Here is a 26,543-nt window from a genome sequence, read left to right as displayed (position 1 = left end):
AAATATTCATTAGACTGAGTACTTAATTTATTTCTGTCTAAAATCAGACCTCAGAATAAATACTCATTAGACTGAGTACTTACTTTATTTCTGTCTAAAATCAGACATCAGAATAAATATTCATCAGACTGAGTGCTTACTTTATTTCTGTCTAAAATCATACATCAGTATAATCATTCATTAGACTAAGTGCTTACTTTATTTCTGTCTAAAATCAGACAACATGATAATCATTCATAGACTGAGTACTTACTCTATTTCTGTCTAAAATCAGACAACATGATAATCATTCATAGACTGAGTACTTACTCTATTTCTGTCTAAAATCAGACATCAGGACAACCCTTCATAGACTGAATACTTACTCTACATCGGTCTAAAATCAGACCTCAGTGCAACCATTCACAGAATGAGTACTTACTCTATTTCTGCCTCAGAAATAAAGTAAATACCTACCGTTTTAATCTGCGATTCTAAGCCGCCAACCTCTGACTTCTTTTTCTCAAGCTCTTTGCCACAGTCCACCAGCTGAATCGATCTGCAAAACGAACACCAGCGTGAGAAGAGGTGAGAGAAAAAAAAGATTAGATTTAACCTTAAATAAAATAAAAACGACTGAGGCTAGAGGGTTGCAATTTGGTGTGTTTGATGATTGGAGGGTGTGTGATCAACGTACGAATTTGCAGCCCTCTAGACTAGGTAGTTTTTAGGATCTGAGGCCAGACAGAAAAACCTGAGGGAATCTTGCTGGAAAATCCGACAATACAGGCAGCTGGAATTTTGGTATGTTATAGGGTGCCAGAAACTGAGGCACTGACTGAAAATCTGGAAAAAAAAAACTGACTACACAATACTGCAAATGTTTGTGAACAAGACAGAATACACTGTATTATAATCTTCTTGAAATGAAAACCAAAAGAGCGCAGTATACTCTGTACTGTATGCATCTGCACTGTATGATGTATACTGTATCAACTCTGTAGGAAGAGGAAAACGTCAAATACACTTTTAACTTGTCTTCAACTAGTTATGTCCACTCATAACTTGTCTTTAATTAATATGTCCGTATTAACTTCTCCTTAATTAAATATGTCCACTTTTAACTTGTCTTTAATTAAATATGTCCATTTTTAACTTGTCTTTAATTAAATATGTCCATTTTTAACTTGAATTTAATTAAATATGTTAAATTTTAACTTGTCTTTACTTTGACATGTCCAATTTTAACTTGTCTTTAATTAAATATGTCCAATTCTAACTTGTCTTTAACTACTTATGTCCATTTTTAACTATTCTCTGATTAAATGTGTCCAATTTTAACTTGTCTTTAACTACTTATATCCACTTTTAACTTGTCTTTAACTACTTATATCCACTCATAACTTGATTTTTAACTACTTATGTCCATTTTTAATTATTCTCTGATTAAATGTGTCCAATTTTAACTTGTCTTTAACTACTTATATCCACTCATAACTTGATTTTTAACTACTTATGTCCACTTGTAACTTGTCTTCAACTACTTATGTCCACTTTTAACTTGTCTTTAACTACTTATATCCACTCGTAACTTTATTCTTAACTACGCATGTCCACTCGTAACTTGTCTTCAACTACTTATGTCCACTTTTAACCTGTCTTTAACTACTTATATCCACTCATAACTTGATTTTTAACTACTTATGTCCACTCGTAACTTAGTCTTCAACTACTTATGTCCACTTTTAACTTGTCTTTAACTACTTATGTATATCCACTTGTAACTTGATTTTAACTACTTATGTCCACTCGTAACTTGTCTTCAACTACTTATGTTCACTTTTAACAGTTACTAGTCTTTAATTAACCCTTAAACGCCGAAGCGGTAAAAATAAAAAACTCCCCCGAATTCCGAAGCCGGTTTTGAGTGAGCGCGGAAGCGGAAAAAATAATTTTTTCAAAAAATCACAGCGCGCTTAGTTTTGAAGATTAAGAGTTCATTTTTGGCACCTTTTTTTATCATTGCCTGAAGTTTATTATGCAATCATCAGAAATGAAAAATAATATCATTATCATATGTAAATAATGCGATATATGGTAGCGAAAAAAAAAATTAATACATAATTGTATTAAAATCACGCTGTGTAAAAAACGGTAAAAGCTAACGAGTTTCTTTTTTTTTCGTTGTATTGTACTCTAAATTGCAATCATTTTTATATATAATACATTGTAAAAAAATAAAAGCAACACCGGAAAAATATTATCACAAAATGATGTACGAATTCGTAACGTGCGGACGTAAAAAAATATTTTGTTCAAAAATTCACCGTAAATCTCAATATTGTTCTAGAGACTTCCAATTTGTTTCAAAATGAATACAAATGATTGAATATTACGATACTGTAAGAGTTTTAGCTTAAAATTTCGTTTTTTGACCATTTCGGTAGAGTCAAAGTTGACCGAACGTGGTTTTTTTTCTATTTATCGTCATTTATATGCAAATATTTCGAAAATGAGAAAAGCTACAACCTTCAAATATTTTTCCTTTTATTTTACATGAAATTGCGCACATTTTCATATATAAAACTCTATGAAATGCCTAATATGAAACGGAGCAAATTTCCGAGAATTCGATGTACGCAATTCGGAGATTTATGGCGGAGAATCCGCGCGCGGAGGGAAGGAAAGTTTTTTTCATAAATTCACCATAAATCGAAATATTGTGCTAGAGACTTCCAATTTGTTGCAAAATTAAGGTAAATGATTGAATATTACTAAAATATAAGAGTTTTAGCTTACAATTTGCGTTTCGACACCATTTCGGTAGAGTCAAAATTGACCGAAGGTTGAAAATTTGTCACTTATCATTTTTTATATGAAAATATTTCAAAACTGATAAAAGCTACAACCATGGGTTGTTTTTAGTTGTATTGTGCATGAAATTGCGCACATTTCCATATATAAAACTTTATGTAACGGCTAATTTTAAAATGGTGCAAACATTACCACAATCGCATGTATGATTTTTTTTGGAAGAGTTACCGCGCGGACGTAAGGAAAAAGTTTTTTCATAAATTCACCATAAATCGAAATACTGTGCTAGAGACTTCCATTTTGTTGCAAAATTAAGGTAAATAGTTGAATATTACTACAATATAGGCGTTTTAGCTTACAATTGCGTTTTTCGACCATTTCGGTAGAGTCAAAGTTGACCAAAGTTTGAAATTTTGGCACTTATCGTTATTTATATGGAAATATTTCAAAACTGATAAAAGTTACAATCATGACTATTTTTTTGTTGTATTTTAAATGAAATTGCGCACATTTTCATATATAATACTTCATGTAACGGATAATTTAAAACGGTGCAAAAATTATGTCAAAGTGACGAAATAATTTTTGAGATGTGTCACTGATACTTTTTAGTGCGATAAGAAAGAAATTCGCGCTTGCGCGCCTGCGTAACGATTGTAAACAAAACAACGCCTCTATTCCGTGAACTCCCAGCATCCCCCAAGGCGCGTGATTCAAAAGTTTTAGGCTGGTAGGCCTATAAGTATTTTTCCGCGAATTTTTAAAAAAAACTTTTTTGAGCCGACGTATGGTACGTCCATTCGGAAATCGGGGGAGATTTTGACTCGACGTTAATACGTCCATTCGGCGTTTAAGGGTTAAATATGTCAAATTTTAACTTGTCTTTAACTAGTACTTACATCTACTCGTAACTTGTCTTTAACTACTTATATCTACTCGTAGCTTATCTTTAAAAAAAACCCTAGACCCAACACTGAACTTGACCAGGACAAATTCACTGTCATCCAGCACTTAAAACAGTGAAAACAACCACAAGTAACGCCTGTAATAATAATAATAATAATAATAATAATAATAATAATAATAATAATAATAATAATAATACAGTGCGTCACGCGAGGTGCACTGAAGACACCACAATCCACTCGAACTCACTCACTTGTCTTCTAGAGCGGCGGCCGATATGTTCCGCTCTTGGTCTAAAGTGACCCTCATGTTCTTGTTCCTCGCCGCCAGGAGGACGATCCCAGTGACGAGGCAGACGACCACCAGCGTTGTTAAAGGCGATACCATCGTCCTCCTGTTAAGTAACGGTTAAAAATATAAGTAAATAAGTTTTTAATAAATGCCCACAAGCAATTTCGGCGCAAACGAGTTATCCGAATAGCCGCTACGGCGGAAAATCATTGGCACCGATGTGTAGTACTACAGAGAGCTCGATTGTACTGGGGAAGCATACGAGCATTTATCGCTTGTTTTCGTTGCAAGTAAACTGGGTTTTAAATGAAAAAATGATATAATAAAATTATTAAAATAATCTATAATTCATTGCTCACGAGAGAGAGAAAATGGCTAATCTGTCTAAAGAAATAATGGGTCTAGAGACAGATTTTTTTTTTTTTTTTTTTTTTTTTTACGTGTTTCAGCAAGACCACCGAGATAGAAGACCTGTTTGATCTGTTCGATATTACGTCATGACGTGATGACGTCGACCCTGGTAGTCCGAGACCGACTCTCCGGACTCCGATGCGAGTGACTGGCGACTCACTTCCGACTCTCGCTCTTCCATCCTTCCCGTACATCACTTGGACACGAGGTATTTTCGTGGTTCCATTGTTTTATTTGTGAACTGGAACATAAAACTTATATGGCATCGTGAGGTAGCAAGCCATGGGTACATCTAGTGTCCTTTTTTGGACGAACTTACCGTGGTAAGCAGATAAACTCGGCAATAAGTTCACTGCAACGGGTACTACCTATTTGACTTTTCTCTCTGGATGACTTTCGACTGCAATATAAATACAGTCTGCATTCTAGGTAGGAGTTGTGAGCAACAAGGTCAGGTACAATATAAAGAAAGACTGGTTTAGCTTACATTGAATTTTAGTAAGAATTCATGTCAACCAATGCTTAGCAGAGTCTAATAGGTATAGGCTAGCCTAAGTTAAAGAACTCCCAGTGTAGCCTAGCTAGTGGTTGGGAAATAGGCAGGTTTCCATTGACAATAGCCAAAGGCATGGGACAAACCTTTTGGGCCTAGATGGGTTAGGGTGAAAAAAAGTTGACTGGCATAGTATTCTAAGGGTTACAGGTTTAAAACGAGCCTACATTAGAAATTTCACTAACGTAACCTAACCTATCCCCATTGCATTACTAGATTTCAGTGCTCATATATATACGTAAAAGTATTAAAAGACCATCTTTCTTCTTCCACAGGTAAAACTAAAGTACAGATTAATGAAATGCCATACTTATGCCACAATGCCCTACGTACAGTTAAGCCTAACTGTACAGGACATGCATTTTTCATGTCACTGAAGTACGTCACTTAAGAGATCTCAAGATTCCTACAGAGGTTCCTGATACAAATATCATTAAGCAGATATTCAATAACTCCAGAGAGCTGATACTGCTGAATGTACTTCTAACACTGCAATATATATTGCTTCTCTAAACTAGTTATTTCATTTTCGGCAATAATTTTAGCTCTAGTTAATGACTGAATAAATTTTATTATTCATCAGAGATGGTAATATTGTGTTTTTGTTCTACCTATAGTTGTTCCCCACAAAGTTACTGTACCATCAGGAGAGTGTTTTTTCAAATTTCAAACAGGTCTGCCCAGCATCATAGCAAAAGGACTCAAATTTTCTTATGTACATTAAGAGTAAATGTAAATCATTACCACCCAATGACAAAATAGTGATACTGATGGTGGATGAAACTCACGTACTTAATACCACATTTTCATTATAAAGGCAAAAATATTGTTGGTTCAGCCTTTGGCTATAGTGAAGCTGCAACAGGTGTATTTTACTTTATGTTGAACAGGTAAAGTTAAGTTGCACAAATTCTCAATTAAAGCATTAAAGCTGATGTTTTGCCCTGCACGCATAAGAAGGTAATTATAGGCTTAGAAAAAATCATTTTTACAGTGGTTTGCATTGTAACATCATAATGTTATCATTTGGAAAGCAATGTCCTATTTTCCCAGCATTCCACAGCTGTCTAAAGTGTATCCTCACCCATTTCAGTGTAACAAATGCCCTTTTTCGTGTGTTTCAGTAAAATTGTTAAAATATATCGGGAATAATTGGCTCGGCCAGAAATTTATGAATAAAACAATGAAGTTACCTCAGTTTGATGTCAATAATTTGGAAAACGAAATTCATTATGCACCATTCAGCCCTTTGAAAAACTTCATGATATAGATGTTTACTCAATGAACATTCATATAAACTATCATTAAAAACATTATCTCCCTACACCTTTGAGAAACAAAATGTTAATTTAGTTTTACAAATATCCAATGAATTTATCGTTCAAGCTTTACTAACTATTTGAAAAAATCACACCCTTTTTATTCAGGATGAAAATGTCAAAATTTTACAATTGGTCGACAATCATGAATTTAAACGTTTAAATAGCGCCTCAGTGGCGTGGTTGGTATGGTGTTTGCGTCCCACCTCGGTGGTCGCGGGTTCGATTCTCGGCCATTCCATTGAGGAGGGAGAGAGGTGTATTTCTGGTGATATTAGTTCACTCCCGACGTGGTTCGGAAGTCACGTAAAGCCGTTGGTCCCGTTGCTGAATAACCACTGGTTCCATGCAACGTAAAAACACCATACAAACGAAAAACGTTTAAATGTCAAAAGGTAAATAATAGATAAGCTGCCCAATAAGTAATGAAGGTTATAGTACAGAAAAACAGAGAAATTAACAATAACTATTGTAGCCAAAGAGAAAGTTAGAAAATTTAAATACCAAATAATGACTGTATGTAAGAGAGAATTATTTCATTCACATATATATTTGAAAGAACCATGTTTTTTTGTGACATAAACCTATGCACTGCTGTTTATTCTTTGGTAGACTGTATTGTAGCTAAACAAGTTGTTTTGGTTCAGCATTTTATATTAATCTTATAACTTGTGTTTCGAGTAAGTATTATTTGGTGTACACTAATTAGTGTAGACGAGAAAAAAAGTACATTAATAACTGGCAGACCAAAAATTATAGATTTTGGCGAGGGTTTGTTTGCGTTTCTTTCGTCTGGCAGCGTAGTCAGTGCTCGCCGCTCGGACTACCCTTGCTTACGTTACAAAACATCGAACAGGCCTTCTATCTCGGTGGTCTTGGTTTCAGTGACGTAAACGTTAAAAGTATATTTTCTTTATTATTTCTAAAAGTATTATTACATATAACGCTGCAGACGTTATTCACAAATCTGGATTGAATCTTATTTAAACAGCCAAACAATTTATAAATAAAATATGACTCCTTGTCGTGTATTTACAAAGTGGAGCAGAGAGAGAGAGAGTGAGTCTGTTTTTCAGTGACTAGGCGGTTTCGTATTTTATTTAGTGTTAATTATTATTATATTATATCATATTATATTATATTATATTATATTATATTATATCTAAGCTACCCCACAGACTTTAATGGGATACGATTCATCACCTTATACTATGCATAGTTGCTCATATGATTTGCGTTTCACCGCCTCCAGTTTATCATCTCGGGTAAATATTGGCACTAGTATCAACGTTTTATTAAGGGTATAGGCCTAAAACGCCGAGTGAATTCGGATGTTGCAACGCTCGGAGGAGTATAGGCCTAAAATATGAAGGGATGTGGGGGTATTGCAATATTTGGGAGGGTAGGCCTAACTGAGTACGATCATGCATTGTATAATGCATAGGAGGGTATGTATATAGGCCTATGGCACCGACTGATTCAGACCCTAGCAACATTTGGGATAATAGACCTCCTTTACACCACTGAGAGTGATTTTGGGCGTCAATATGGAGGCTACAACATTAGCTCCTACCCTGTTTCCAAATCCTGAACTGGAACTAATTCCATCCAGTCAGTCATTAAGTTTCAAGACAGATGCGCACACACATACATGGTGTCCATAAAGTCCCAGTACCATTACGAGTATTTAATACTCGGAATGGTACTGGGACTTTGTGGACACCCTGTATCATGTATTTTTTTTTTTTTTTTATGTGTGTTTGTTTCTTATTAATGTTTCCATTGTTGCTACGTTCAGATGTTTACGTTTGGATGTTTGAATGTTTAAAATGACTTCTTAAGTTTGTTTTTTTAGGATCTTTAAAAAAACCGAAACTAAATAAGACTATACTACATTTACTGTAAATTTTTTTGAGTTGGTTGTCTCTCTCTCTCTCTCGAGGACGAAAGCCAGTCAGACACACGTGTCTGCTGTGTCGAAACCACACACCTGCCAAAATACATAATACACGTACACACACACCTATAACCACCCGCGCGCGCGCGATGTGCGTTTAGTCAAACACTTGTGTTAGTTCAAACGCCACGTATTAGAATTCGTCTGTTTTTTCTTGAGGTATCTGGAGTTTAGGCCAATAAGTTCACGATTTTGATTAACGAATGGATGGATGAGTCTCTCTCTCTCTCTTACACATTTTGACATATTACTGTAACGACCTCTCTCCCTCGCTCTCTCTCTCTCTCTCTCTCTCTCAGACAAATCTTGACAACACTAACGAAACACCTCTCTCTCTCTCTCTCTCTCTCTCTCTCATATTTTGACACATTATTGTAACGAAACAACACCTCTCTCTCTCTCTCTCTCTCTCTCTCTCTCTCTCTTTATAATTACCTGCTCGCTATGATCGCTAAGACGACTGCGATGACGAAGAACAGCAAGTGGATGAAGTCGGGCATCTGCGGTAAGATAGCCATGTTGTGGTTATTTCTGGTTATTTTTTTGTTATTCTTTTGTTATTTTTTGTTATTTTCTAGTTTTTGTTGTTTGGTCTGGTTATAGTTTGTTACGTTATTTTTTTGTGGTCATCTCTGGTAGTTTTTTCTGGTTATTTTCTGGTTATTTTTTGTTATTTTGTCGTTAGTTTTTGTTGTTTGGTCTGGTTATAGTTTGTTATGTTATTTTTTGTGGTTATCTCTGGTTGTTTCCTGGTTATTATTTGTTTTTATTTCTAGTTTTGGTTGCTTCGTCTGGTTATAGTTTGTTAGTTTTTTTGTGGTTTTCTCTGTTTTTTTTATTCTATTCTTTGTTGGTATTTCTAGCTATGCTTGTGGATATTTCTGGTTATCTTAGTTTTTACTTCATTTTTTTCGTTTGTTTTCCTGGTTTTTATTGTCCTTTCTGGTTATTTTTGTTTTTAACTTATTTTTGTGTTTTTCTGGTTATTCAGTTATCACTTCTGGCTGTTTTTGTTTTTATTTTTTTCTGGTTATTTTATTATTATTATTGGTTATTTTTGCGGATATTTAAGACAATGTTTGTAGTAATATCTGGTAATTTTTGTGGTTATTCCTGGATATTCATTTACTATATTTTTATGGGTATATCTGGATATTTTTTGTCTGTATTTCTGGCTATTTTTTTAGTTATCATTTATCTATGATTATTATTTATGGCTATCGTTTGTGGTTATTTGTGGCCATTTTCTTGCTTTTTGTCATTTTTGTGGTTATTTAAGGATATTTATATTTTCGCGTATTTTTGTGGCGATTTTTGTCTATCTCTTGTTGTTATATATGGTTATTTTGTGTTTATTCGTGGATAATTTCTGTGACTGTTTTCTATGGGTATTTCTGGTTATTTTTCGCTATATTTTGCGTTTATGTTTTCTGATTATCTGCGGTTATTTTTTTTGGTTATTTATGCTTGCTTTTGTATTTATTAGTGGCTCATTCATGTGAAGGTTTTCTGTGGTTATTTCTGGTTAAGTTTTTCTTCTTGTTATTTCTGCTTATTTTTACTCAACATTATTTTTGCATGAAGGGTTTACTGACCTATTTTTCTATTTGATATGACTTATAGTCTTATAAAAATGTTAAAAATTACGTAACTATTTAAGTGTCGCTTAAATTGTATTCATATATTTGCAGGAAAAAGGTCGAACTTCTCATATTATTATTATTATTATTATTATTATTATTATTATTATTATTATTATTATTATTATTATTATTTATTATTGTTAAAAACAAGTCTCCCTACTGAAAATCTTGTGCCACTGAAATCCTAAAGTTCAAGCAAAAATCCGATGCATTACTGACACTAAACTAAAAAGTTAAATGAAATTTCACTGAAAAAAACAACAAAAACTCGTTTCACTGAACTGAACCAACAAAAAAACTAAAATAAACACGTTTCACTGAACTGAACCAACAAAGAACTAAAATAAACATGTTTCACTGAACTGAACCAACAAAAAAAATTAAAATAAACACGTTTCACTGAACTGAACCAACAAAGAACTAAAATAAACATGTTTCACTGAACTGAACCAACAAAAAAACTAAAATAAACACGTTTCACTGAACTGAACCAACAAAGAACTAAAATAAACATGTTTCACTGACACCCAACAAAAAAACTAAAATAAACACGTTTCACTAAACTGAACCAACAAAGGACTAAAATAAACACGTTTCACTTAACTGAACCAACAAAAAAAACTAAAATAAACATGTTTCTGAACTGAACCAACAAAAAAAAAAAAAACTAAAATAAACACGTTTCACTGAACTGAACCAACAAAAAACTAAAATAAACACGTTTCACTGAACTGAACCAACAAAACAACAAAACTAAAATAACACCGTTTCATGAATGAACCAACAAAAAAAAAACTAAAATAAACACGTTTCACTGAACTGAACCAACAAAAAACTAAAATAAACACGTTTCACTGAACTGAACCAACAAAGAACTAAAATAAACATGTTTCACTGACACACCAACCAAAAAAAACTAAAATGAAACACGTTGCACTAAACTGAACCAAACAAAGGACTAAAATCAAAACACGCTTCACTTATATGAACCAACAAAAAAACAAAATAAACCATGTTTTGAACTGGACACCAAACAAAAAAAAAAAAAAACTAAAATAAAACGTTTCACGAACTGAACCAAAAAGAACTAAATAAAACCCACGTTTCACTGACACGAACCAACAAAACAAAACTTAAAAAAATAAACACGTTTCACTGAACTGAACCAACAAAAAAACTATCACTGAACTGAACCAACAAAAAAACTATCACTGAACTGAACCAACAAAAAAACTATCACTGAACTGAACCAACAAAAAAAACTAACATAAAAAAGTTTCACTGACACTAAACAACAAAAAAACTAACTATAAACATGTTTCACTGAACTGAACCAACAAAAAAACTAAAAATAACCTGTTTCACTGAATACCGAAAACCAACAAAGGACTAAAATAAAACATGTTTCACTGAACTGAACAACAAAAAAACTAAAATAAAACCGTTTCACTGACACTGAACCACAAAAAAACTAAATAAAAACGTTTCACTGAACTGAAAAACCACAAAAAAAACTAAAATAAACACGTTTCACTGAACTGAACCAACAAAAAAACTGACAATAAACACGTTTCACTGAAACCGAACCAACAAAGACATAAACATGTTCACGAACTGAACCAACAAAAAAACTAAAAAAACACGTTTCACTGAAAACAAAAAAACTAAAATAAACACGTTTCACTGAACTGAACCAACAAAAAACTCACAAAAACTCGTTTCACTGAACTGAACCAACAAAGAACTAACAAAAACACATTTCACTGAACTGAACCAACAAAAAAACTAACAAAATCATTTTTCACTGAACTGAACCAACAAATAAACTAACACTGAACTGAACCAACAAAAAAACTAACACTGAACTGAACCAACAAAAAAACTAACACTGAACTGAACCAACAAAAAAACTAACAAAATCATTTTTCACTGAATTGAACCAACAAATAACTAACACTGAACTGAACCAACAAATAACTAACACTGAACTGAACCAACAAAAAAACTAACACTGAACTGAATCAACAAAAAAAACTAACAAAATCATTTTTCACTGAATTGAACCAACAAATAACTAACACTGAACTGAACCAACAAAAAAACTAACACTGAATTGAACCAACAAAAAACTAACAAAATCATTTTTCACTGAACTGAACCAACAAATAACTAACACTGAACTGAACCAACTGAAAAACTAACACTGAAATGAACCAACAAAGAAAACTAACAAAAACATGTTTCACTGAACTGAACCAAAAAAATCTAATAAAAACACGTTTCACTGAAGTGAACCAACAAAAAAACTAACCAAAACCAGTTTCAATGAACTGAACCAACAAAATACCAACAAAAATACGTTTCACTGAACTGAACAAACAATAAACTAAAAGACACACTTTTCACTAAACTGAACACCCCAACTCCCACCCCCAAAAAAAAAATTTACTTACGGCTTCATTAAAGAAGAGTTCAGATTATCAAAAGTGACTTCACCTGACAATGCCACCGGCGAGAGGACTGCTAAGGAACACGTAGACCAAAACCTCTGTCTGTGTATATGCTGATCAAACACCTGCGAGCGTTCAGCCTGAACACTTGTTCTAAGCTCTGGCTATGATGAAATATATATGTATATGATATATATATGATATATATGTATATATAAATATATACATATCACATATATATATATATATATATATAATAATAATACATACATATATATATATATAATCTATATATATATATATATATATATATAGATATATATATATATATATATATATATATATAATAAATTATATTATAATAATAGCTATATATCTATAATATATTTATAATATTATAATAAAATATACACACATATATGTATATATACATACGTGTATCTATATAAAGATATATTTAGATATACATATGGAAATATGCATATATTTGTATATATTTGTATCTATATATATAAACAAGTATGAATTTCAATCCCCCTCCTATAGATTATCAAGACTGAAATAGTACCTCTTCGAGTCGGCTATTAAATTACGTATTCAGTAATTAAGATCCAAATGAATTTGACACACGTCAAGAGACTATCAAGGTTCATCAATAATTCCACTGACACGAACTTGACGGAACTGATTCGTGGCAGGTGAATGAATACATTTGCATAAACTAATTTAGCCCTTTTCGATTCAGTCCAGAACCGTTTTCTTTTTCCCCATAGTGGCTGAAAGTACGACCGATTCGCCTGCGGAATCTCGGGTCCTTGTTTGTTCACCATGCTCATAAGTTAGGTTAGGTTGGGTTGGGTTAGGTAAGGTTAGTTCCAAGGATAAGTTCTATGGTTAGTCTAAAAAAACACTTGCTAAGAGAGATGTTTTCCTCTTGTCTCGGGTCCTAGTTTGTTCGCCATGTTCCTAGGTTAGGTTAGGTTAGGTTTGGGTTAGGTTAGGTTAGTTCCAAGTATGAGTTCTGTGGTCAGTCCCAAAAAATACATTTGCTAAGAGAAATGTTTACCTTTGCTCTCCTACGTTATCGATACCAATACTTCTGTCATCATTCATGCTTTCTTCATGAAAACAAGGCACAATCCAATCTCCTAGTTACTCGGGATGTGCACGAAATTCTACATTCAAACAGCGCGTTATTTCACCCAACAAGAATTAAAATGAATATGCTATATTTTATTAAAAATAATTGTTCTGTACTGTTTAACATGCGCAATATTTATTTTTTACATTTTCATTCTAATAAATAAATCATAAATATTATATCCTAAAATTCCTGTATCTGTAACTCAACGCAAAACACCTTTTTCAGACCTTTGTAGGCTCTTCCATAGACCTTTCCTAATCCCCAATAAGAAGAAGAAGAACAAAAAAGTAATCTGTAGGCTTACTCCCTAAGTAAGAGATAAAAATGCCAACACATGCTTTTTCTGGGGTGCCAAGTAATGCTATGCTCTCAAAAAGTTTGTAGCCACCTCAATGAAAATTTTGTTTTCTTTTTAACCCAATTCTTTCGAGTCTTTCCCTAGTCCGGATGTACCTTACACATCTTGACCAGCTACTTAATCACACTTTCACCTCTGTATCACAGGTTCTTGTCTTTTTCCATTTTTTCAAAAGTGTTTGAGAAACAAGCATATATATATTTATGTGTGTGTGTGTGTGTATTTATCAACCAGTTTTATTAAAAATAATATAACTCATCACATTCGTATCAATAGCCACTACTCAAACATTGATGTTATTGCATTTCTGTATAATCAAACATTCCCAAAATACAGCCACAGAAATCTTAAATAAATAAAAAAAAACACCTTTTTTTACTTTACACGAGAAAATAAAACTCTACTTTATACAATCTTCAACAACCTTCAGCTAATTGTAATTACACCGAACATCTCGTTTATCGTTTTACTTTTACAAAGGGTGAATGAACCTTTTGACAGATGGCCTACTATCGCTACAAATATTATATATCTAGCATTCTCAACTACTGACGCCCTATAGTAGCGGTAGTAGTATATACCTATCTAACCCTGACACGAGTCTACGAGTCTACGAATTAGCAAGCTAGTGATTTCTTACTCACCCAAACACCTTCTGGCACTGATGAAGATGGCCCGACGACTGAGAATTCAAACCACTCGCTAAAGAGAGAGAGATATAGGCCGCAGATATGTGTAAAAATTGACAGAAAGTATAGTGTGTGTTCCCATAACACAAGTGTTGCTATCCTCGACCACCTGCACCAATATGTGAATGATTATGTCTCTGCTCGTTTCTCCTGTTGGCAGTTGATTGAATTACGAAAATATATCTCCAAGACACCAACCAGTGGCGGATCTAGAAATGTTTCTGTTGGGGGAACACTTAGGCCTATCACGTATGTACGTGATATTTACGCAATGTCTCAGTAAAGACGGAAGTGCTTGGATTTCTGCCCATCATTTTCCTGTGGCATTCGCTTATTTAATGAAGTCACGTGCATTTACTGTGATTTTTAAGCATATATATATACACACACACATACATACATACATATATATATATATATATATATATATATATATATATATATATATATATATATGTGTGTGTGTGTGTGTGTATACACAGTTATACCTGTTATTGTTGAAATATTCATTTACTAACCAAAACTCTTCAACTATTTTCGATCAGTTGAACAAAAATCAAGGTTCTGTTGTTCATATCCATTTTGGAGGGGGAGGGAGGTGGGTGGGTACGTGACCAGCTATGTCCCCACCCACCCCCTACCCACCCCAAACCCCCACCAGAACCCGCCACCGACATGAACTTAACATTGTGTAACTTGTTTTCCTGTACGAAGACAAATGGTTCAAATTGCGCATCGTTAGATCTTTCTTTCCTTTTTTTTTTTTTTTTTTTTTTTTGACGCTTCAAAATGAGTCGGTCATCAACCTTGTGTTTTGGCCACACCTGGACAAACCTGAGTTCGTATCTTCTTCAACACGATAGTCGATAACCTGCTGTTATATATGATTGTTAAAAAAGGATTGCTGCATCAGCTCCATCAATTTTGTATAGTGTCTCCTTTATTTTCCTTGTCAAGGATTTCGCAGTGTTGCTAAAACTGGCAAGCAACGCGCCAAAGGGGATCGTCAAATCCGGTAGATTCATATTGGATTATATATCTATTACTGCTACTATTACAAGTTGTTCGCTATCTCTCTCTCTCTCTCTCTCTCTCTCTCTTCTCTCTCTCTTCTTTATATCACTGCCCACCAACAGCACATCGTGCGAGAGGACATCGTAAAAAAACACGGAGATAATGGGAAGAGCCCCCGATCAGTGACGCCTACGCCTCCTTGAGGCGTTATTCATCCTAGATCAAAAACCCCTTCTATATACGACACAGGATCCCTTCCTGCTGCCCAAACAACAACCGTCCCCCCCCCCCCACCCCACTCCAGGGGATAACACTAGAACACTAGCGCCTAGGACGGGACCAACATTGGAGAGGATGGCAGTAATACCAGGAGTGACGTCACCACGATCGCAGCCAATGAAAAGTCATTTAAATATCGCCCGGGTCCTGCAGGAGCATCGGTGAGCGCCCGCACGACAATGATATAAAGAGAAGGACTCGCCACCAAGATCCTACGGGCTGCTCTTGAGCAAGAGCCCTTGCTGACATAGGGTCAGCTCAATTAAAAACAACAATAACCACCAAGATTCAGTGCTCCAGCAACCAACGCTGTGATAATGCCTGGCAGATTTGGGCGAAACGTCGCTTCAAGAGAGAGAGAGAGCGAACAACTTGTAATAGTAGCAGTAATAAATATAATTCAATATGACTATCGGATTTGACGATCCCCTTTGGCACGTTGCTTGCCAGTTTTAGCAACACTGAGAAATCCTTGACAATGAAAATAGACAAGACTCTATACAAAATCAATGGAGCAGATGCAGCAGTCCTTTTTAACAAAACTTATTTCAAAGAGGGTAAAGAAGGTCTACTCCCAAGATATTATTGTTATTAGAGATTTTATATTCCCTTACCTACGAGGACATTTGCCACTGATACGAGGCGACGTGAGAGAGAATATATATATATATATATATATATATATATATATATATATAAAAAAAAAAATATATATATATATATATTAGGTATATATATATACATATATATATATATATACACACACACACACACACACACACATATATATATATATATACAGGAGGTTGGTTGGGGCATCTGGAACGCCGTAGATTTAAAATGAATAGGATGGAGAAAAGCCAGCGTAACATCATACATGTATTTTCCAAATTTTCGAGACTTTGGGTCTCATCATCAGGGCTGTAAAACATACAAAACATACAAATTAAAAAAAGACTCAGTATTAATATAATATTAATAAAAATGGAAGTACATAAAAGTTAAATATAATAATTTAAAAAAAATGAACTAAAAAAAATAAAAAAAAATAAAAAATTAAAAAGTGAAGAATTCTTAAAAGTTAGTACCTATCTCTATGGAGTTAAAAAACTGAGTGACGTTGTCTGGTTTGGAAAGAAGAACGTCAACTATGCTATATATAGGACTGTGGAAGAAGTCTGACCATTTAATGGGGCACAAGCTGTTTGATTGTTAATGACTCCAAAACAGAGAGAGAATAGTCGTTGGGCGCTTGGGTGACAATACGAAAATCCTTATATGAAAATGATGTTTTACATTTATTACAATGTTCTCGTATGTTAGAAAATTCTTTCGTTTTCAAAGTACATCCCGTACGGTGACTGACTCCGAGATGAGAGTCGATTCTGACTTTGAGCAATCTTTTGGTGGCTCCCACGTATTTCCCGATCTTACATTTCGGGCAAGTAAAGCAATATACCACCAAAGACCGCATCAAAGCCGGAAGTTTATCTTTGTGGGAGAACAAAGAACCCAGAGTTTTAGGATTTTTTGCTATCAACTTGAGATTCACAGCCGGAAAAGTTTCCTGAATGACTTTTTGTATTTGCACCTTAAATGTGTTGGACTGAATGAAAGGTATCGATGCATATATTAATAATTTAGGCACGTTCGGTACAAGTTGACGTGGCTGAAATTTATCATGTAAAAAAGTTATTGACATCAAGAATAAGGCTGGAGGATACGAATTATTTTTAAAAAACTGAAGTAAAAATTGTATTTCACTATGGAAGTTATGCCAGCTGGAAGACAACGTATAAGCACGATGCAATAGCGTGGAAATACTATTTAATTTAAATGTTATGGAACAACTGCTATAAAAGTTAGTACCTTGACCTGTGAACGTCGTTTTTCTAAAGACGCTCGTATTAAAACCATGTTCTGTCCTAGTAATTAAAACATCTAAAAAAGCAAGTTGGTTGTCGTGTTCATGTTCGATTGAGAAATTTATATTAGGATGTAGGCCATTGATATATTCCAAGAAAGCTTCAGCTGCTTCTCGGGACCTAAATAGAGCAATAGTGTCATCCACATATCGCTTATAAAAGAGAGGGCGATATGATAAGGGACAACCATCCAGCATTTGTTCCTCAAAAGAGCACATAAAGGCATTAGCCATAACTGGGCCAAGTGGCGACCCCATTGAAACACCATCGACTTGTTTAAAAACTTTCTTGTTAAAAATAAAGTGAGTGTCCTGCACTGCAATTTCAAGAAGTTTCTTAAAATTATCCTTATTAATAAGGATAATTTTAATAAGGATAATTTTAAGAAACTTCTTGAAATTGCAGTGCAGGACACTCACTTTATTTTTAACAAGAAAGTTTTTAAACAAGTCGATGGTGTTTCAATGGGGTCGCCACTTGGCCCAGTTATGGCTAATGCCTTTATGTGCTCTTTTGAGGAACAAATGCTGGATGGGTTGTCCCTTATCATATCGCCCTCTTTTCTATAACGATATGTGGATGACACTATTGCTCTATTTAGGTCCGAGAAGCAGCTGAAGCTTTCTTGGAATATATCAATGGCCTACATCCTAATATAAATTTCTCAATCGAACATGAACACGACAACCAACTTGCTTTTTTAGATGTTTTAATTACTAGGACAGAACATGGTTTTAATACGAGCGTCTTTAGAAAAACGACGTTCACAGGTCAAGGTACTAACTTTTATAGCAGTTGTTCCATAACATTTAAATTAAATAGTATTTCCACGCTATTGCATCGTGCTTATACGTTGTCTTCCAGCTGGCATAACTTCCATAGTGAAATACAATTTTTACTTCAGTTTTTTTAAAAATAATTCTTATCCTCCAGCCTTATTCTTGAAATATGTCAATAACTTTTTACATGATAAATTTCAGCCACGTCACTTGTACCGAACGTGCCTAAATTATTAATATATGCATCGATACCTTTCATTCAGTCCAACACATTTAAGGTGCAAATACAAAAAGTCATTCAGGAAACTTTTCCGGCTGTGAATCTTAAGTTGATAGCAAAAAATCCTAAAACTCTGGGTTCTTTGTTCTCCCACAAAGATAAACTTCCGGCTTTGATGCGGTCTTTGGTGGTATATTGCTTTACTTGCCCGAAATGTAAGATCGGGAAATACGTGGGAGCCACCAAAAGATTGCTCAAAGTCAGAATCGACTCTCATCTCGGAGTCAGTCACCGTACGGGATGTACTTTGAGAACGAAAGAATTTTCTAACATACGAGAACATTGTAATAAATGTAAAACATCATTTTCATATAAGGATTTTCGTATTGTCACCCAAGCGCCCAACGACTATTCTCTCTCTGTTTTGGAGTCATTAACAATCAAACAGCTTGTGCCCCCATTAAATGGTCAGACTTCTTCCACAGTCCTATATATAGCATAGTTGACGTTCTTCTTTCCAAACCAGACAACGTCACTCAGTTTTTTAACTCCATAGAGATAGGTACTAACTTTTAAGAATTCTTCACTTTTTAATTTTTTTTTTTTTTTAATTTTTTTTAGTTCATTTTTTTTTAAATTATTATATTTAACTTTTATGTACTTCCATTTTTATTAATATTAATATTAATACTGAGTCTTTTTTTAATTTGTATGTTTTGTATGTTTTACAGCCTGATGATGAGACCCAAAGTCTCGAAAATTTGGAAAATACATGTATGATGTTACGCTGGCTTTTCTCCATCCTATTCATTTTATATATATATATATATATATATATATATATATATATATATATATATATATATATATATATATATAATAAAATACCGAAAACCAGTAAAAACCAAATGAAAGATAAATATATCTCACACAACGATTAACGCAACGAATTGAACTTGAAAGAAATATATATATATATATATATATATATATATATATATATATATATATATATATATATATATATATATATATATATATATATATAATACCGAAACCAGTAAAAACCAACTGAAAGAGAAATATATCTCACACAACGATTAACGTAACGAATTGAACTTGAAAGAAACTCGGTAGGTATTAACTGCAAGTTTTTCGTGGAGTTCCTAAGGCAACCCAGTCCATTCTTTTGACTGTACCTCCGTTCATATTCTCTTACATCCATCTTAGTTTCCTCTCTCTCTCCTGAAGGTTGTCTTTGCGTTACTGGGACGTTTTTCATTAGTGATATCCTTAAAATCTGTGACGTCAGCTAACCGTATTGGACCAGACCTCCTCATCTGACAAGTGTTACTCCGTCGAGGTACAAATAGCGTTAATTACGACCTAATTAAAGGTTATTAATACCCCGCTAAGGGTAATTACACGGCACTGAGCATCGTCCATTTTATTATGAAAGGTACTAACTGACCATTTTTCAGTTGTCTATAAAAGAAAACTATCGAGATGGCTTTGTCTGTCTAGCCTTACATTTTGAAAACTACGTAGGCTAGAGGGCTGCAAATTGGTACGTTGATCAGCCACCCCCTCTAGCCTCGGTAGGTTTTATTTTGATCTAAGGTTAAATTTAAGCTATGGTCGTGCGTCTGGCAACGAGATAGGACAGAGTACCACCGGGCACTGGTTAAAGTTAAGGTTTAATGTGCTGTAGCTCATACAGATATATATATATATATATATATATATATATATATATATATATATATATATACACATGTATATGTAGCTATTTATATAAACAATTACCTGATTTTGTTTTACCATTATTTCATGGCAGCTTCAGTCTTTCCAATATTACGAAAGAGAACACACATGTGAGTTTATATACAGGAGAAAGTTACAGTCAGTCAGGTGTCTGTGTGTCTGTGTGTGTGTTTGTATGTGTACGTATTTGTGTATGTGTTTGTGTCTACCAAGAGCTTTATCATAACACGGTAGACATCTTTGCTAATCTGTTCTTCGGAAGGTTAGAAGATTCTTAAAGAATTTCTGTTATTTATCTCTTAAAATAACACCTTGGCAACACCCCCTACTCCCCCAAAAACAATTACATTTGCTTTGTTTGTGCTTTTACGAACTTGACAACCAAGAACAAACAAAGTAGTTGAGGAAGAGGGGTACGAATGAACGTTAAAGTTAAACTACGTATATACTAGGGGTAACACGTGTCTTAATGGCAACAAGAATATCGTTGCCAGCTGTGTATATTCGTTAAAGTTTAAATATCGTGTTGTAGAACCATCTTTATTAAAATCACGATTTATCAATAATATCAAAATAGATTTAACAAAGGCAACTAATGATGATATTGATGAAATAATGATGATAGTCAGGCATCATCGTACATCTGGCAACATGAAAGGGTTAAGTTTTAATGGTTCCTTGTAGACGTACCTTCATTAAAATCACGATTTATTCATAATAAAAGAAGGAAAATGGATTTAACAAAAGCCACTGATGACGATGTTGATGAAGTATTGCTAGTTAGTAAGTCCCACCTGAAAAAATAAACGGAAAACCATAAAAAGAAAAAAAAATGGTTAAGTCCGAACACCTGTTGTCGTTTCAGATGTCCGCCACCAGATCTCGCTCGAAACATCATTTGCTATTTTTTCTGTTTATGCCACAATTGTGAACTTTCCGGCTCCTCACTTACTACTAGTCTACGGTGAGCACCGTGTCTGGCGAAGTGCAGTAGTGCCTGACGGTTTAAGAAGTCCCTCCTTCCTAGAAAAAAAAGGTCTGTTTTTAAGTCTTTGTCAATGAGGTGCTCTAGGCCTATGATAGTGACGGATCCATTGTATAACAGAGATTAGGGCTAAATATTGAACTAATTCACAGTTACTTAGCTGTAGGAATATATAAATCTATAGATAAAACTGTAGGGAGACATTTTGCACAGCTATATTTACAGATAGACCTATATACAGTGAGCTTTATGGAAATCTATAAAAAAAAAAATTCCTAAAAAACTCAACTCTCTGTAACTGTACTTGTGTCTCCATTAAGACACGTGTTACCCCTAGTATATACGTAGTTTAATGACGTTATTATCCTTAGGGACTCGACGTATACATTACAATGACTGTAAGCCATCAGGCGTCTCTGTTTAATTCGCGCCCCTGCCTACGTCAATAAGTTAGTTTAGCGACTATACTATGTTTTTTTCCATCTGTCCATCCGCTTGTGGTGTTTGCGCATGGTAACACTGCGTCCCGGGCTTTGAATAATATCCTATTTCGAATCTTAACGAAGTAATTCGCATACAGTAAATTATTAAAACACTTTTCAGTTGCAAACGTACACCCAGATATTCTTTTATTTACCTAAAACTTACACAAAGCGTAACTATTTACAGCCTGGGACGCAGTGTTACCATGCAAAAACACCACAGGCGGATGGACAGATAAAAAAACAAACAAAAACAGAGCATAGTAACGACCGTAACGCGACCGAAGTCGGTAGGAACCATTTAAAAATTCGAACGTAAACAGAATATGTACGCCAAAGAGAGAGAGAGAGAGAGAGAGATAGCGCACGTAAGCATCGTACCAAGCCGGTTCAACCCACGTCGTAAAAGCAGCTGTTGCACACGGTACGGTGTACCGTGACACCTGCTATATAGCTTTCAGCAACTCCCCACGAGGACTCGTAGAAAGCACTCGTCTATAGAGGTTTATTTCTCTCTATAAAATATTAATAAATCTATTGGCAATTGATAAGTATTTTGTTAAGTATGCAACACCCAAGACTCAAATACTTACGAAATTTATAATTCTTGAACACTTTAATAAGTAATTTTATCATCCAAGATTTATTAAAAAGTATAGAATATCCTACTCTGAAGATATTGAAATCTTACGCGAAGAGGCCGTAGATTTATTTATTTATTTATTTATTTATTTATTATCTATTTATTTAATTATTTATTTGTTTGTTTATTTATTTATTTATTTATTTATTTATTTATTTATTTATTTATTTATTTATTTATTTATTTATTTTTAAATTAGTAACTTATTCTGCAGCCAAAGGATTCAGCCCAGTTAAATGATATCTTTGAAATCACCAGAATTGTGACATATAGTGTCCTTGGAACCAATTGAAGAGTGTCCCTGAAACCATTCAAAATAGTGTCGCTGGAACCAATTGATTAGTGTCCCCGGAACCAGTTGAGTAGTGTATCTGGAACCATTTAACATAGTGTCTCCGAAACCATTTAAAATAGTGTCCTTGGAACCAGTTAAATAGTGTTCCTGGAACCAGTTAAATAGTGTTCATGGAACCAGTTAAATAGTGTCCCTGGAACCAATTGAATAGTGTCCCTGGAACCATTTAAAATAGTGTCCCTGGAACCAGTTCAACACCTTAACCCAATTAGATAGTGTCCCTGAAAACCAGCAAAATAGGGTAACCCCCTTCCATTTTACACGGCACACCTTTCAAACATTTACTGCCAGCGCTGAATGACCTCATAGGTCCCAATGCTTGGTCTCTGGACTAAATCCTATATGAAATTCAAATCAATAATCTACCGACAGATGCCATCCTCGCCACTCTTGGTCATGTCCAGCCTGGCGGCCGTCGTGACCATCGGGTACATGAGCCTGAACCATTACGCCTTGCGGCAGGATGCCAAGGACGTCGCCATCCTGACGGAGAGGAACGTCAAGAGTCTGTAAGTAGAATCATTGTTCTCAGGTCTTAAAATCCACTGAGGTTAGAGGGCTGCAAACTAGTATGTTGATCGTCCAGCCTTCAGTCATCAAACGTACCAAATTGCAGCCTTCTAGCCTCAGTAGTTTTTATTATATTTAACGTTAAAATTAACTATAATCATGCGTCTGGCAACACTATAGGACAGGGCACCACCTCGGCTCATACAGCACTGTAACCATCTCTGGAAGCTTAAGAATTTCAAGTCAGTGGCCTCTTTCGTGGTGGGCTTTTTTCACAAAAAAAGGGGTTCGTCTTCTATATGATAATGATCATAATGTCTTCTGTAAAGCAGTTCTAAAATGGATACTTATCTTAGTTATAATGATGATAATAATAATAATAATAAGTGTCTCCTGTAACCAATATCTAAATCAATAGAATGTTCTCCTAGTTACCATCTCTCTCTCTCTCTCTCTCTCTCTCTCTCTCTGTTGTTTATGATTAAGCTGACCTTGTGTCAGCACGGGCTCTTGCTCACAGAGCAGCCCGTAATTCTCTCTCTCTCTCTCTCTCTCGGAAACTGGAAAAGTTTCCAGAAATAGTTAATAAACTAAATCAGTTTCTTCTTCTTCTTCCAGAAATAAATCTATGGCAGACTGCGTCCAAAATAGAGAAACGAAAGACGGGTTGATTAGGAAACTCGAGACCTACGTGAACCAGGTATGTGTCCTTTTGTCCCCACTTTTTTCTGTCCGCCCTCAGATATTAAAACGTAGTCAGGCTAGAGGGCTGCAAATTGGTATGTTGATCATCCACCTTTCAGTCATCAAGCATACCAAATTGCAGCCCTCTAGCCTCAGTAGATTTTACTTTATTTAAGGTTTCCGTCCGCCCTCAGATCTTAAAAAAACTCCCGAGGCTAGAGGGCTGCAAATTGGTATGTTGATCATCCACCTTCCAATCATCAAGCATACTAAATTGCAGCCCTCTAGCTTCAGTAGTTTTTATCTTATTTAAGGGTAAAGTTAGCCTTGATAGTGCTTCTGGCCACCACCAAGGCCGCCTGAGAGTTTCATGGGGCGCGACTCACTGACCATCATACCGAGACCACCAAAAGATAGATCTATCTTTGGTGGCCTTAAGTATAGTGCATTCAGTGGGCCTCATGCGTTGCACTGTAGGTACTACTCATCTTCTACCAATTGTTTTAACATTATTCTCAGACCAGAATTACCTCGTAAGTCACAGCAGTTGGCCCTAGGCCTAAATCTCTTATATATTCCAATTCCCGCTAATTCCAATAACATTCCCGTCTTGTTGGAAGTGAATAGTACGTTTTTTTGTTTTTTTGCATTAAAATATTTTTTTATCAGTAATTTCCAATGTCCTTATTGTCAATTATAATTATTATAGAATTTATAGAATAAATTTTGTCATTAATAATTTCCAATTTCCTTCTTATCAACTATAATTATGATAGAGTTTATAGAATAATTTTGTCATTAATAATTTCCAGTTTCCTTATTATCAATTATAAATATCATAGAATTTATAAAATAATTTTTGTCATTAATAATTTCCAATTTACTTATTATCAATCATAATCATTATAGACTTTATAGAATAAATTTGTCGTTAATAATTTCCAATTTCCTTCTTATCAATTATAATCATTATAGAATTCATAGAATTTATAATAAACTACAAAACTTAGAATTACTTTCACTGTCAAATGGATTTGGATACAATCATACGAATTTTGGTTTTTTGCAATTTTAAATTTTTTGACGTTAATAATTTCCAATTTCCTTATAATCAATTATGATATTGTAATTATCATAGAATGTATAATAAACTACAAAACTTAGACTTAATTGTCATAGCAGTTGCTACACTTAACGCTATTATATAACATAGATTTTGGTGTTTAAGAAAAATGTTTTCTTTTTACAAAATGTCAAAAAAACGTCCTTAACCTCCTCCTCCTCCTCCTTCTTCTTCTTCTTCCAGGTCAACAAAGAGAAGACAGATCTAGAAGCCGCTGCCAAGGCCAAAGAAGACGCTATAGCGGTATGCGTTTTTTAACTTCCATGTTGTTATTATAATTATAATTATTATCATTATTTTAATATGTTCCAGTATGGTCTCTTTGCTAAACAACCATTTTTACCCCTTCAATAATCCTTTATCATCACTTTAAGTTTCTTATTTCGTTCGTTATTCAACTGCTTAATGCTCAATTTAGCTTCGTTTCTTAAAAAAAATACCTAAGCTAGATTTCTACAAATTGCTACGCTGATCGTCCACCCTCCAATCATCAAACGCACCAAATTGCAACCCTCAATCCCCACAGCAGTTTATGTTTTCGTTCAAAGTTAAATCTAGCCCTGATCGTGCGTCTGGCAACGATATAGGACACGCCACCACCGAGCGGTGGTTAAAGTGCCACCGGCCGTGTGCTTGTACGGCATTATTACGCTGAGAGAGAGATATTTTTATATATTTCCGGTGGCCTTGTTTTTAAATTATATATATCTAATATATATATATATATATATATACATATATGCTATATTATATATAATATAAAATGCAATATATATAATATATATATATTATATATATATATATATATTCGATATATATATATTATATAATAAATGCATATATATATTTATGTATGATATATATATAGTATATAAATATATAATATATATATCTAATAATATCTCCCCTTTTTTTATTACAGAAAGCAACAGCCGAGCGCAACGATTTAACGGCAAAAATCGCCGAGGCCAACAAGAAGATCGAAGCCCTCAACCAGGAACTTGGAGCCGTCAACAAAGCCGCTCCTGCTGCTTAGAAAATAATAATAAAAAAAAAAACGTGAATTCTCAATGGGAGGCCGTTTGAACGCTATTTTAAATGTTTTAAAAAGTGTCCATTTGCTTGAAGAGTCCCCCTTTTTTTTAAGGAATTCAGAACGGTAGACTTTATTAGGCCTACAGAAGCGTATTAGAAGTCTGTGTTACTTAGGCCTATATGTGGTTGACTGTTATAGTTTCACATGAGAAAGTGTGTGTTTTTGTTGTA

General features: G+C 34.3%; 2 protein-coding genes across 3 annotated transcripts in view; one reads left to right on the top strand and one right to left on the bottom strand.

The window, feature by feature from the left end:
• Window positions 1–14,542, bottom strand: part of LOC135196115 (uncharacterized abhydrolase domain-containing protein DDB_G0269086-like) — a 21,700-nt gene extending 7,158 nt beyond the window's left edge. The window contains exons 1-4 of the mRNA XM_064222581.1: window positions 14,470–14,542; window positions 8,666–8,730; window positions 3,953–4,093; window positions 457–538 (exon numbers count right to left, since the gene is read on the bottom strand). Of these exons, the coding sequence (XP_064078651.1) occupies window positions 457–538; window positions 3,953–4,093; window positions 8,666–8,730 (288 nt within the window). The 5' untranslated portion in view covers window positions 14,470–14,542. The remainder of the gene's footprint in view (window positions 1–456; window positions 539–3,952; window positions 4,094–8,665; window positions 8,731–14,469) is intronic.
• On the top strand, window positions 4,473–26,543 carry LOC135196114 (uncharacterized). Of its 2 annotated transcripts, none has more exons than XM_064222580.1 (5): window positions 4,473–4,609; window positions 23,333–23,469; window positions 24,089–24,170; window positions 25,461–25,520; window positions 26,200–26,543. In XM_064222580.1, the coding sequence occupies exons 2-5, from the start codon at window positions 23,333–23,335 to the stop codon at window positions 26,311–26,313; spliced, it is 393 nt and encodes a 130-aa protein (XP_064078650.1). In that variant the 5' UTR covers window positions 4,473–4,609; the 3' UTR covers window positions 26,314–26,543. The 2 variants fall into 2 exon arrangements, with proteins under 2 accessions (XP_064078650.1, XP_064078649.1); XM_064222579.1 differs by lacking the exon at window positions 4,473–4,609 and adding an exon at window positions 21,400–21,529 and having other exon boundaries at window positions 23,332–23,469.

This window comes from Macrobrachium nipponense, chromosome 17 (genome assembly GCF_015104395.2).
Source record: "Macrobrachium nipponense isolate FS-2020 chromosome 17, ASM1510439v2, whole genome shotgun sequence".
NCBI lineage: Eukaryota > Metazoa > Arthropoda > Malacostraca > Decapoda > Palaemonidae > Macrobrachium > Macrobrachium nipponense.
Note: the sequence above shows the minus strand (reverse complement) of the source record. Positions and strands in the feature narration are given on the sequence as shown.

Bases quoted from the DNA above. Each gene is read 5' to 3' on its own strand.
- LOC135196114 (XM_064222580.1), top strand. From the start codon at position 23,333: ATGCCATCCTCGCCACTCTTGGTCATGTCCAGCCTGGCGGCCGTCGTG. The intron at 23,470-24,088 runs GTAAGTAGAATC...TTCTTCTTCCAG, and splicing joins GAGAGGAACGTCAAGAGTCT to AAATAAATCTATGGCAGACT. The intron at 24,171-25,460 runs GTATGTGTCCTT...TTCTTCTTCCAG, and splicing joins TCGAGACCTACGTGAACCAG to GTCAACAAAGAGAAGACAGA.